This window comes from Apis mellifera, linkage group LG7, assembly GCF_003254395.2.
Source record: "Apis mellifera strain DH4 linkage group LG7, Amel_HAv3.1, whole genome shotgun sequence".
NCBI lineage: Eukaryota > Metazoa > Arthropoda > Insecta > Hymenoptera > Apidae > Apis > Apis mellifera.
In genome coordinates, this window is record NC_037644.1 from 2,937,501 (window position 1) to 2,950,011 (window position 12,511).

General features: G+C 32.6%; 1 protein-coding gene across 1 annotated transcript; it reads left to right on the forward strand.

Annotated features, from left to right (window-relative positions):
• The first annotated feature begins 80 nt into the window (after window positions 1-80).
• On the forward strand, window positions 81-10,844 carry LOC411227 (tyrosine-protein phosphatase non-receptor type 9). The gene is made up of 10 exons (XM_394701.7): window positions 81-410; window positions 1,550-1,783; window positions 1,891-1,980; window positions 2,200-2,340; window positions 5,324-5,587; window positions 5,675-6,066; window positions 6,142-6,381; window positions 6,463-6,613; window positions 6,703-6,910; window positions 7,006-10,844. Exons 1-10 carry the CDS (start codon window positions 378-380, stop codon window positions 7,233-7,235), a joined length of 1,983 nt encoding a protein of 660 aa, XP_394701.3. The 5' UTR covers window positions 81-377; the 3' UTR covers window positions 7,236-10,844.
• The last annotated feature ends 1,667 nt before the right edge of the window (window positions 10,845-12,511 follow it).

The following is a 12,511-nucleotide window of genomic DNA, read 5'->3' on the forward strand; positions in this document are numbered from 1 at the left end:
ATATCCGGCGTGAGAAGGATAGACTTACCGATAAAGTATGGTACAAATCTATAGTCAATGTATAGTGTGGTGTACAGTGTCGCCTACACATTCACGCTTTCAAGATGGCGCTCAACTTGTGGAGAGAAAGACGATCGAGCGTCTGAACGGTTCAGAGCGGGTTTGCTATAGCTACGTCAAGCGTCGGACAATGAACAAGTACCGGACCGATCCATTTATTTTTATCCTTGTTTTGACCAGTCAATTGTAAAGATAGTGTTGTGCAGTTTAGTGCAAAAACAAAATGTGCAGCCGTACACAGGGGATTGTTAGGCTAAAATCGAAAATAAGTACGTGCTAGTGCTCGTTCCTCGGTTATGTCAATGTGTTAAGTCAAAATGGCAGCCACGTTAACTGTCGAGCAAGAACAGGTAAGCGATTTATCCATCTTTTAATCGGGATATATTTCTCTGAGAAAATTGTTTTAATTGATGTTCCCAACAACGCGAAACAATCGATTGTGATTTCCCATTTGCTTCAATCTCCATATCGTATACATGTTTACAAGCGCGTAATATAAACATTCATTCTCGTTTTTCCCTACCTCTTATCCCCTTTGAATCTTTTCGACGAATTTCGACGGAAATGACAAGAGGATAAAAATATTCTTATACGATAAATCACCACGAATATTTCTCATTGAGTTTCAACAATGATTATTCTATTCAACGTTATTTGCGTTAAATGAGCAAGATAGATAGATTCGCGTGAGCGTATTAAGCCTTAATCATCAATGTTTGTGCAACTAGATATTGTCATCGCAAGACTGATGCTTTATTCATTTGTTAATTATACTTTTTGAACGAGTGTATTATTTTACTCCGCGTAAATAATTCAAGATTTTAAATAATTTTTAATATAAAAAACTTTACGTACTGTGATATTTAATAAATCGAATGGTACACGGTTAACGAATAAACAATTTTCATAACTTCGAAAGATCAGATAATGTAAGGAGGAAAAATATTTTTTTGTTTCAAAAAGAAAGAAATAAGCGAAGCATACGAAGAAGAAACGGATGGAATACGACGAAACATTGATAATAAAGTAATTTTAAAATTCTTACTTGATGAAATTTTATTGAAATTATATTGATTCATGATATTAAATTTCTTGACCATGGAACGAACCTATCCATTTACCGCACCGGTCCCCGGCGAGCGTACTATGGCGGAAGTTGCCGGTGGGTAGGTAGTCGGGCACCGGAAGTTATATCGGTACCCAGGGCATGTACACAAATCATTGACGAATGACTGTTACACGATAATATATATATATATATATATATATTATATGGAGTGTTTTTTTTTTTTTTTTAAATTAATCGAATGGTAATTTTCATTTTATTTTTATACTCGTTATATTAATAATTTCTCTTTGAAAGCATAGAAAAAAATTAAAAAAAAAAAAGAAAAAGCAATTTATGATTTCGCAAAAATTTTATGATCAAATTTTACGTCGTGAAAATAGATTTTTAATTATCACATCTGACGAATGCAAACATTTGCAGGCCACGAAAGAATTTATAGAAGCAGTTAATAAATGCCGGGCTGGAAGGAGAGCTGGTCCAGTATCATGGAGCACGGCTGTAAAATTTTTGACAGCAAGGAAATTCGAAGTAGCGAGAGCACTAGCATTGTATGAACAGCACGAAGCCACCAGAAGAAGAGAGGGTCTTGCACTTTTATATCCTACTCAGGAACCTTTGCTCACTGAATTACGCACAGGAAAATTTACAGTTTTAGTAAGTTCTTTTTTTTTTTTTTAATTAATGAAAATGCCAACGGTCTTGTTGCGTTGATGAAATTAGCTGTTTAACATGATAATTCATAAAAAAATATTCCTTCACAGCCTTCACGGGATGCTACAGGGGCAGCCATAGCTATTTTTACAGCACATTTACACCTTCCACAAAATACCACTCATCAAACAACATTGCAAGTTAGTATATAGCATTTTTGCATATTGTCATTTTTCTATTATCATGACATTCTATGATTGTTAAATGTATATATTCTATAATTGTTAAATTAAAAGAGAAAAATAAAGAAAAAAGACTCGCACTATTATCAATCATAATAAGATATGATACGGTATATCTTTTTAATAATTGATTTTTCTAATGTTTACAATAATGGAACTTTCTCTGTGTCATTACAGGGCGTTGTATATCAATTAGATGCAGCTCTAGAAAGTGTAGAAACTCAAAAACACGGTCTGGTTTTTATTTATGACATGTCGGATAGCAAATATCAGAATTTCGATTATGATCTATCCCAAAAGATTCTCACCCTTCTAAAGGTAAGTGTTTATGTGTGCGTGATTTCTTTTTAAATACAAATTTGTATATATATATATATTAATTTCATTTACTTTTCGGTACGAGAGAGAGTAAGAATTAAAAATATACATTGAAACATTGATTAAATTTAAGTCAGATATTATAAATTTACTGTTAAATTTTGAATAAATAAATATGTTACATTTGTCGGATACTTTATAATCCCGCGACACGAATTTACCATTCTCGATATTTACCTTCGTTCTTTTTTCTCATTTGTCAACGTGAATCTACGTGATCAGAGATCCGTAGAAACAAAGAGCTTTGTTAGTAGGAACGGATAGTTTCGAATGTAGGCCATTATCTTTACACAGGAAATTTAATCAACATCTTTGGCTTTTATTCGTACCACGGACGAAATCAGATCGCGTAACGTACGCGTGTTGTCACTCTCTGCGAAAAGATTAAACCGTGCAGTGTAGACAAATATGTAACGTTACGCCATTTAAAAATATATACCGCACTGTACTATACACGTTTCGAATATATATATCTTTTTCTTAATTTTAAAAATATAATAAAATATATATATCGTTTAAAATTCCGATTATATAATACCGACGAGCAATATAAAGTAAGCGCATAAGTAATTTCCAAGCGTCTGGCAGTAGAGTGTATATAGAAGGGTGCATCTCAAAGAATAGGGAAGCTTAAGGGGTTGTTAACGCTTCACGAAAACCCACTTGCAATTGCTCAGTGAGCCGCACGGAACAAGGGGCTTTGAAAGGTTTCAACATCGGAATGACGCGGTTACAGAATATTTATGAAAATTATTTCCAACAATATTTTTACGTCACCGAATACGAGATAAAAATAATCTTCTATTTGGTCGGAATTATTAGCAGGAATAGGAGATAAAGCTGAGTTCTATTCTAAAACGCATAACCTATATATATATATATTGCGAAGAGTATGTAAAAAAGGAAAGATCGGATCATATCGGCTTTCTATTCGACTAATATTAGCGATAATCTTTCATTTTCTGCTCTATTGTACCTGTTTATAGCGTGCAATTGCTGGAACTGGAATATTTCCGATCGAATATTCGTCTTGTCAACCGTTTGCTAAGTTACGTTCGAATTGCGATGGAAATGGTGTCAACGATTTCGTTTCTCCGTTGTAAATTGGATTAAAAACGAGGTATGCGATGAGGTACGCGAATATTTTGTTTACGTTAGCCAAACATTCGGTTAAAAATATTCTTAAAACGTTATAGTTATTAGAGGTTGATAACCCCGGTACGCGTAACACAGTTCACATACGTTGTATCTGTTTCGATTAATCCTAAACGCTGTCGAAATGCCGAGCTGCAGATGAAAACTGAAAATCCGGATCCTCGAGTTGAGAAGCACTGACGTAATACGTCATCGCATGTAGGATCGCACCTTTGCCGAGGGGAAAAGAAATTCGCGTAAGGGATGCTAGAACGGTGGTAAAAAGAAGGGGTCGTTGGCGCGCATGCGCGTATACGCGGGATAACGTCGCGACGCTCGTGGTCAGTAATCATCGTGACCCCTTTGCGGTATTATCGTGCACAGATCGGAGAGAAGTTACAACCTGATTCCGCCGTCGGATCATTACAAATTTCCTTTAACTTTCGTTGTGACGTTCCGTTCGAATTCACATCTATCCATCACTGCGCGTAATATCGTCGAAAAATAATCGAAATTAGTCAGTGTTATACGTGTATACCCGACCGAAGTAGAAAACGGTTATTCTAATTTCACGCTATCGATTGACTGACCGAGTGTCGGCAGTGATTTCGATTTCATCGATTCGACGACGAAGCTGGATATATGTCCTAGTGATTAATCAAATTTCAAGTTGATCGAATGTTCTCGATTTGTCGTTACATTGGCATTTATTTCGTTTATATTAAGATAATTTATATTCTACGCTCCATCCATTTGATAGGTTTGATTGGATTTAACGGGCCCAGTGTCATCGATGCCCGGTTAAAATATTTGCTTACGGTGCATCTTTTCTCGACATACGGTAAATGAAAAATTCTAATTTATCGATTGGTTAACCCAACCACTATTCGTTACCTCAATCAAACATATATCCTTGTTAATTCTGTTAATCCTGATCCGATATGATACGATTATTCGAACGATAAAATATCTTGTGATAAATACTTTAATATCTTGATTAATCTAGTAGAATGAATTCCAACGATTTCGAAATATGTAGATTCTTTTTCTTCGTGTTTTCGCGGGGTTTCGATGTAATAGGGTTTATGCGCTTAACGTCTCAAAGATGTAGTGGTGCTGCTGCTGACGTCGTTACGGCACTTCCGCCCTCTATATACATTACAAAGAGTACCGAGGATTAAATTATCGTATTTCTCGCATTTTTTAGAGAAACATTTTTTCCATATTGCATTGTGACGTTCATTGACCACTTGCTAGAAATTACACGTTCTAATTTCAATCTAATTCATTTGATGCAACTTGTGTCAAAAATGCTTAGCTTATAAGAAAGGTTTTCGACGTTAAAATCGGATCGAAACTCGTACGTACGTACGTAATTCTGTAATTTTCCTTTGAAAAACGAAATCCCTTTGTGTATTAAACATATATTCAAAGATTGCTTGCAGTTGGCAGTAAACGTTCCTCTTGGTTTATATATCATTCTATTATTGCATCGTCTTGCAAAGGTCAAATTTGAAAGTCGCTCCATTTCGAAAATAAATCATGCAATCATCTTGACCAATTTTTTTTATTATCTCTCATTTTTTTTCTTTACACACATATATATAATAAAATCACCATATAAAAATATCTTAAAAATTCATTCTTCTCTTTAATCGTATTTTTATATCTTTAATCGTAGTGCTTGCGTTGACAAACATATGGTTTTTTTATTTCGCAATATTTTATGACTCTATTTAAATATATTTCTATGAAATATATATGTATAACGATATTATATTTATTTCAGGGTGGTTATCCAGCTAAATTAAAAAAAGTCTTAATAGTGACGGCACCGTTGTGGTTCAAAGCCCCCTTCAAGATCCTTCGATTATTCGTACGGGAAAAATTAAGGGATAGAGTATTCACCGTATCCATTCCCCAATTAACATTACACATCCCACGGGAATCATTACCGCATCGTTTGGGCGGCACGTTGGAGATACAGCATGAGGCATGGCTTCTTCACTGTCTTAAATCCATGACAAACAGGGGCGGGGGTGAACTTTGCGAGGTCAGCCTCCTACAATACAATATATATATTATATTACATTACATTAAATCAAAGATTTATCGTTAATACGAATTTTTATATTTTTAGGTTACCCCCAGAGTGGGTACTCCTCTTTCACCCACAACGAAAAACCAAACAACAGTTCACCAGAATCCCAATGGAACTACGGTCAGTAGCTCAACTAGTCCTATAATTGATAAGAACAAGGTGAAAAATGGTATCTCGACTATTGGGGATATCGAGATCACGAACGGTGATGTCTGGATGGGTACCGATGAGGCGCCATCCCCTGTTCAGCCTCCGTCCTCGGCTAGTTCAGGTTTCAGTGACGACGACAGCCTTCACGGGGATCTTGGCCTTCAAGCCGTTACCATGGAACAGCTCATCGAAGAGATACACTCGAGGGGGCGCGCTGGGCTCATAGCAGAATACGCGGAAATTAGGCAAAGGCCGCCCGAGGGTTCCTTCAATAATGCCAAGTATATAATATAATATTTTATTAAAGATATATATATATATATAATCGCTTCTTTTGAAACGAATGTATTTTTCAGATTGAGATCGAATCAATCGAAAAATCGATACACGGATGTGCTTTGCTACGATCACAGTAGAGTGTGCCTGTCGCAGATAGACGGAGACGCTACGTCGGATTACATAAATGCTAATTTCGTCGACGGTTACAAGCAAAAGAATGCGTTTATCAGCACCCAAGGCCCGCTGCCGAAAACTTGCGGTGATTTTTGGAGAATGGTCTGGGAACAACAAACATTGGTTGTTGTTATGACCACAAGGTAATGTGGTATTGATAATATTTTAATCGTGATATTCAATAAAGAAGGAATTTCTATAATTTTTGATGATGCATTTTTTAGAGTGGTGGAAAGGGGACGCACGAAATGTGCACAATATTGGGGTCCTGAGCCGGGCGACGAAGTACAAGCAGGTGGTTTTACAGTAACCACTCTCGAAGTTGATACAAATCCAGATTACACGATATCGATGCTTCTTCTTACAAACAAAAAGGTATGCCCCTGATTTATAACCCCCCAAGGGTAAAAGCGGTCGATGTTTATAAATTTATAATCAATAAGTGTGACACACTTTTATTGTAGACTGACGAGGCAAGAGAAGTTTGCCATATGCTATACACGGCATGGCCGGATTATGGAGTTCCACAATCGGCCAGAGCTTTATTACAATTTTTAGCCTTAGTAAGACAGCAACAAACTAAGTTGCTTGCTAGTAGAGGAGATACATGGGCCGGGCATCCGCGAGGACCTCCTATAGTTGTTCATTGCAGTGCAGGGATAGGAAGAACAGGTAAAATAAATATTCAAAATGATGTATTATCTTGTTTTCAAAAAAAAAACTTCAAAACAAAATGATAAAAATATTTATATATGTTGCGTTTGTAGGAACATTTTGCACATTAGATATTTGCATATCGCGACTAGAGGATACCGGAACTGTAGACATCCGTGGAACTGTTGAAAAAATCCGAGCACAGAGGGCCTACAGTATTCAAATGCCAGACCAATATGTATTCTGTCATCGTGCTCTAGCAGAGTATGCGCTTTCCAGGGGAATGCTTAGTTCACAACATCTTGCTATGTTACCTCCAACCATAGAAGAAGATTCTGATTAGATCTCTGTTATCATGTACCAGATTGATGTTCTTCCCGAGTATACATAACAATCTCTCTTACATAGCCTATTTCTAGCTTAAATAACTAAAGGTTATTTTTTGCTATCATCTCCATCGATGTAATATTTCAAATTTCTATTCTTACGTTAGGCTATACGTTATAGAGGATATCTAAGGAAAGACTAGTTTTTTCAAGGCTAAATGTAAGAACAGAAATTTTTTTTATTTCTGTTTCTTGGTATTTTGCTCTGTGAATAAACGATTCAATGGTAAGAATAATGACAGTGCAGAAGCTGGTTATATAGAGATGGCTATATATATCCGAGTAAAAGTATGAGACAAAAGTATAATCGGATGGGCTGATTCTGATTTTAACCCTCTCATATGTAAATTTTATTGTACATTGTTTAAAAAGATAACTTATTTAAAATGTGTGAAGTGTGAAACGCCTTTACTTTATAAACATTCCATTTGAAAACAATTACTGTGTCAATTAAATTAATATATGATGTATACAACAAGTATGAATTATACTTATATATATATATATTTCATAGATTTAAAAAAAATTTTCTTTATATTCTGTATGTTATACATACCGCATAAAATATGGTATTGAGATAAAGAAAATTTTTAATTAATACAGGCATTATTTATTAATGTACACTATTGTACAGATTGATAAGTTTAATAGTTAAATAATTAATAATATCTTTTCTTTTATATCAATTTTAATCAATGATTAATTTATTATTATTTATGCTATTCACGCAATTATATATATATTTTATACATAACTATAATCGTGATTAATTTGCATTCTTTTTTTTATAATAATAATAATTAGCTTTGCATTCTGATAATCATTTATGATTTCTTGAAAACTTGATGAAACAATTTTCTTTTATATTAAATATTTATGACGAGAAAATATAATATATTAGTTGAACCTTGTTTTTTTCTATAATGAGTCTTTCAACTTCTGATATCTAAAACTTAAATTATCAAGTACAAAGGATGTAAGGACATGTTGTTATAGAATCTTTATATGAGAGGGTTAAATTAGTAATTGATTTTCATAATGAAGATATAATGAATTTAAAAGAAAAAAAAAAAAGATACAAAGAAGTATGAATGTTTTACAAAAAAATAAATTACAAACTATGGGAAATATAATTTAAGCGGCCAATTAGTCATTGATATGTAAGATTTGAAAAAAAAAAAAATGTTACAACAGCTTTCGCCATACATGAACTTATGAATAATCGACGATTGTATTAATAGGCACTTTTTGGGTAACCAAAGATTATCTTCTACACCGTCTTTAAAAACATTACAATTGAATCAATCAGTATGTGAATATAATGTAGTTGGCTGATATAAAAATTCCCTTTACAAGGGATGTGCTAATCAGGGATCATCTCGCATAGATTAAAAATATGCCCAATTCTATTGAAACATTAAAAAAAAATAAAATAAAATTAAATTAGTAAAAAAATCGTACTAAGTTAAAGTTTCAAAGGAGGCGAATGAACAACTAGTTTACCTCGAGAATCAAACGTGCTTCGTCTTCTAGCAGCGATAGGATTTTTTAAAAAAAAAAAAAAAAAAAAACCTTAGTGCAAAGATATCGAGTATCAAATTCAAAAACGTGCTCTTCCACGAAAGCCTTCGTGTATCTGATATGATATGAGAAAAGGAAGAATAATATGTGATTTATAATTTAAACTTTAGAATGTTAAGGATCTTTTCAATCTCTCTTTGAACGCTTACGTTTATTATTGTCAAGATATATCACGAGATGTATATTTTATGATTTTTTCCACGTTAATACCAATCAGAGAATAAGTTCACACGGTACATTCGAGAATTATTTCAACTTCTCGGCAGCTTTTCCAAAAAAATCTTCATTGATTACGAAAAAGGCGAACATTAAAAATTTCACGAAAGAAAAATATTGTGAATGTTGATATAATTTAAGAAACGTATCTAAGAACGCTGTTGTAAATGCAAACGCTTTTTAATACGAATTTTTAATATCTACTTGTCGGAAGCAACGCTAAAAAGAAATTTTTTTAATCGATAATATACGTGTTGTAAAACGAAGCGTGCTTATTATACAAAAAAAAGTAATAATAGAAATTCTGTTTAAAACGGTGTTTGCGCTAGATGTTTTATCTCGGAATTTTTCTCTCGAATATCGATGAAACAATTTAATTATCCTGAATATCGATGTCTATATCGATGTCCGATTTATAATATAGCTACACTGTCTAACCGTCTATTTGTTGAATGTATATTATTAAATAGTTGCAAGGAAATCGTGTAATATTAAATTATTGTTAAAAAAAAAAAAAAAAGGACAATGATATTATAGTGAATTTTTCTTGCGTCTTAAATTTAAACGTATCGATAATATCGATTTTAACAACAAGGAGACAAATCGTGTAAATTTGTTGTACGCGATGTGTGATAGGGAGCCGTTGAAATTTTTCCGATTTTATATATACGATTTGTAATGTTTTTTTGTTCATAAGAACGCTGCCATGTTAGCGTAAACGTAATTAATCAATGACTTCTCCTTTATTTAAACTTCATTATCAATATCTATAGATTCACCATTATTATCTTTCTAATTTATTCGATTCAATTTTGCCATAACGCACTTATAGATTATTGACGCCAATGAACTTCATTGGAGCGAGAAACCTTTCTGTCGAGAAACCTTTTCCCCCTCCCTTCCTCTTTCTCTCTATCTCTCTCTCTCTCGCTCGCTCGCTCGCTCGCTCGTCCTATCCCCTCCCTCAACGCGTGTATTTTATGTACAGTCTGTATATTATGCGCAAAATTTAGCGGATCAAAGATGTCTCGAAAACTCGGTCGAAGATCTTCGATCGAGGCGATCCTCGGATCTATCGATAGTGAATCGTTTGTTAGAAATATCTTCGAATTTTATATAACGAGAAGCGCTGTTGTACTAAATGCTTAGTCAGATTTAAAAATAAGTTCGAATTTTAATCATGTACACGTTCCTCCTACTCTTGGGTTACCTTACAAAGGGCATGTTGTCGGTACAATCAATGTTTTTATTATTATTACGAGATGTAATATTATTATTATTATTATTACTAAAACCACTTTATTATATTATATATTATATATATATATATACATATTATATTTCTCTAACGTTTGTAATTAAGTTCACAATGCCCTTTTATTATTAATTCAAATAATATTTATTAAAAAAAATTTTCTATTATTCTTAAAATATTCATATATACGATGTACATATACGCACATACTATCACAAAGTCTTAAGGTTCAAGTCTTAAACCTCCATGTTCTCAGGGTTTCACTTTCTAAGAACCTGCTAGTTAAAAATGTAAAGAAAGGAGGAAAAAGAGAGTTTGCGTAATAATCAATTTGTGACGAATCGTTAATTTTTAAGATTAAGGCAGGACAATTTTCTTATATTATATTATAATTGCACCTTCACCTTTCTTCCGAGATAAAGATACGAATAATTGCAAATCTATCTATATCTATTACGAATATACGCTGTACATTTTTTACGCAAAGTGTACACTTTTTTTTTTTTTTTTTTTTTCATTTTCACAACGTAAACGAGTGCAGTCTGCGAATACGGAGGTTTTATCGAGTGTTTTGATATTTTTTCTTTCTTTTTTTTTTTTTTTTTTTTTTCGACGCGAAAAAAAGAAAATTTCGACTCTTCGTTTCCTCTCGTCATTTCTCTCTCTCTCTCTCGCTCTCTTTCTTTCTTTTAATTAAGATGTGGATGTAACGTGTGATTTTATAGTAATTTGCGTGTGACTATTTCATAAATATATCCTCGGATCGTGTATCGGCAAATGGATAAATAATAAACGTGCAAACGGGACAGATAGATAGAAATGATCAGAGCAGGTACCAAAGTTTTTTTGTAAGAAGAGTAATACAATTAATACTCTGAATCTCCCTTAGAATAATTTCTCTTGCGTATTCATTGATGACTAAGGGTCATGCATATGTACGTAGATTAAAACTAACCGAATTCAACAGTATTACAATTCTAATAGAATAATTGTATTCTAAACACGATCCACCTTTTTTTGTTTGTGCGATCAGTATTCTCTCTGCTCTTTCGTTCAATTACTCTCATTCCTGTAAAATTTAAGCGGTTTATTCGACGAATATTGTTGATAATATTGTTTATCTTAGCCTTATTTTAATTTTCTCTTTTTAAGTTAACTTAAGAGATTCCATTGACGATACACATCTTTTCGAAATAACGATTATTATATTATTATTTATTGATAATCAAGTAAATATTCGCTCGGTTTTTGTACGATAAAAGAAGAAGAAGAAGAAGAAGAAAAAAAGATAGGCATGAAATGGGCGAAAAATTGTAGCAAAGAAGCGATATATAAAAAAAAGAAAAAGATTTATTTTGTGAGTAAATTAAATATGATCCTTGCTGTTTATTCAATTTTATTTCAATCGTAAAAAAAAAAAAAAGAAACGTGCTAGGATATTACAGAATAACAGAGATTTAAATTAAAAGTGAGAAAGAAAAATTGTAAATAACGTGACGTTTAAAATAACTATCGCACATAAATGTAATCTAATAATTATTTAATATATTGCAGACATATATGTATATATATATACATATTTATATATATATATACTATATTTTCATCGTTTTTGAAATCCCTACGTTCAAAATTTTCTTATAATTATTTGAAATTTAAAACAATTATATTTTATACAACAGGGTTAGACATATTGCGCATGCGCATCATTGCCAGTTCATCACGTCGAATCTTATTTAATTGTAATTATTTATAACAACATTTAATTGTAATAATTTAATTTTTATTATTTAAAATATTATAATTGTAATCAGAAAAAATATTGCGAATATACATATTATATCGTTATTACGCATTTTAATTCTTCGATTCGAATCAAATCATCGATTCGTGTGTTTTCCATCGTATTATATCGTAATATTATAACGAATATTACCAAAAAAACGTTTTCAAAATTATATTATACCTTGATCCGTTATGATTTGATTTAAATGTGAAACAATACGATACGATTTGTGAGTACAAGTTTAAGTGATAATGAAAATAATAAAAAGTCTATGATAAAATATATATCCACAATTCCGAAAAAGAAACGTTAACATTGGCGGTAACAGCTGATTTCAAAGGTAGACCTCTAGCGGCCGTCGGTAGATTTATTAATACACAAGAAAGAAGGAAGTC

Coding starts and splice junctions, on each gene's coding strand:
- LOC411227 (XM_394701.7), top strand. CDS start 378: ATGGCAGCCACGTTAACTGTCGAGCAAGAACAG. Junction 1,784..1,890: donor CAGGAAAATTTACAGTTTTA/GTAAGTTCTTTT, acceptor ATTCCTTCACAG/CCTTCACGGGATGCTACAGG. Junction 6,067..6,141: donor GGTTCCTTCAATAATGCCAA/GTATATAATATA, acceptor TGTATTTTTCAG/ATTGAGATCGAATCAATCGA.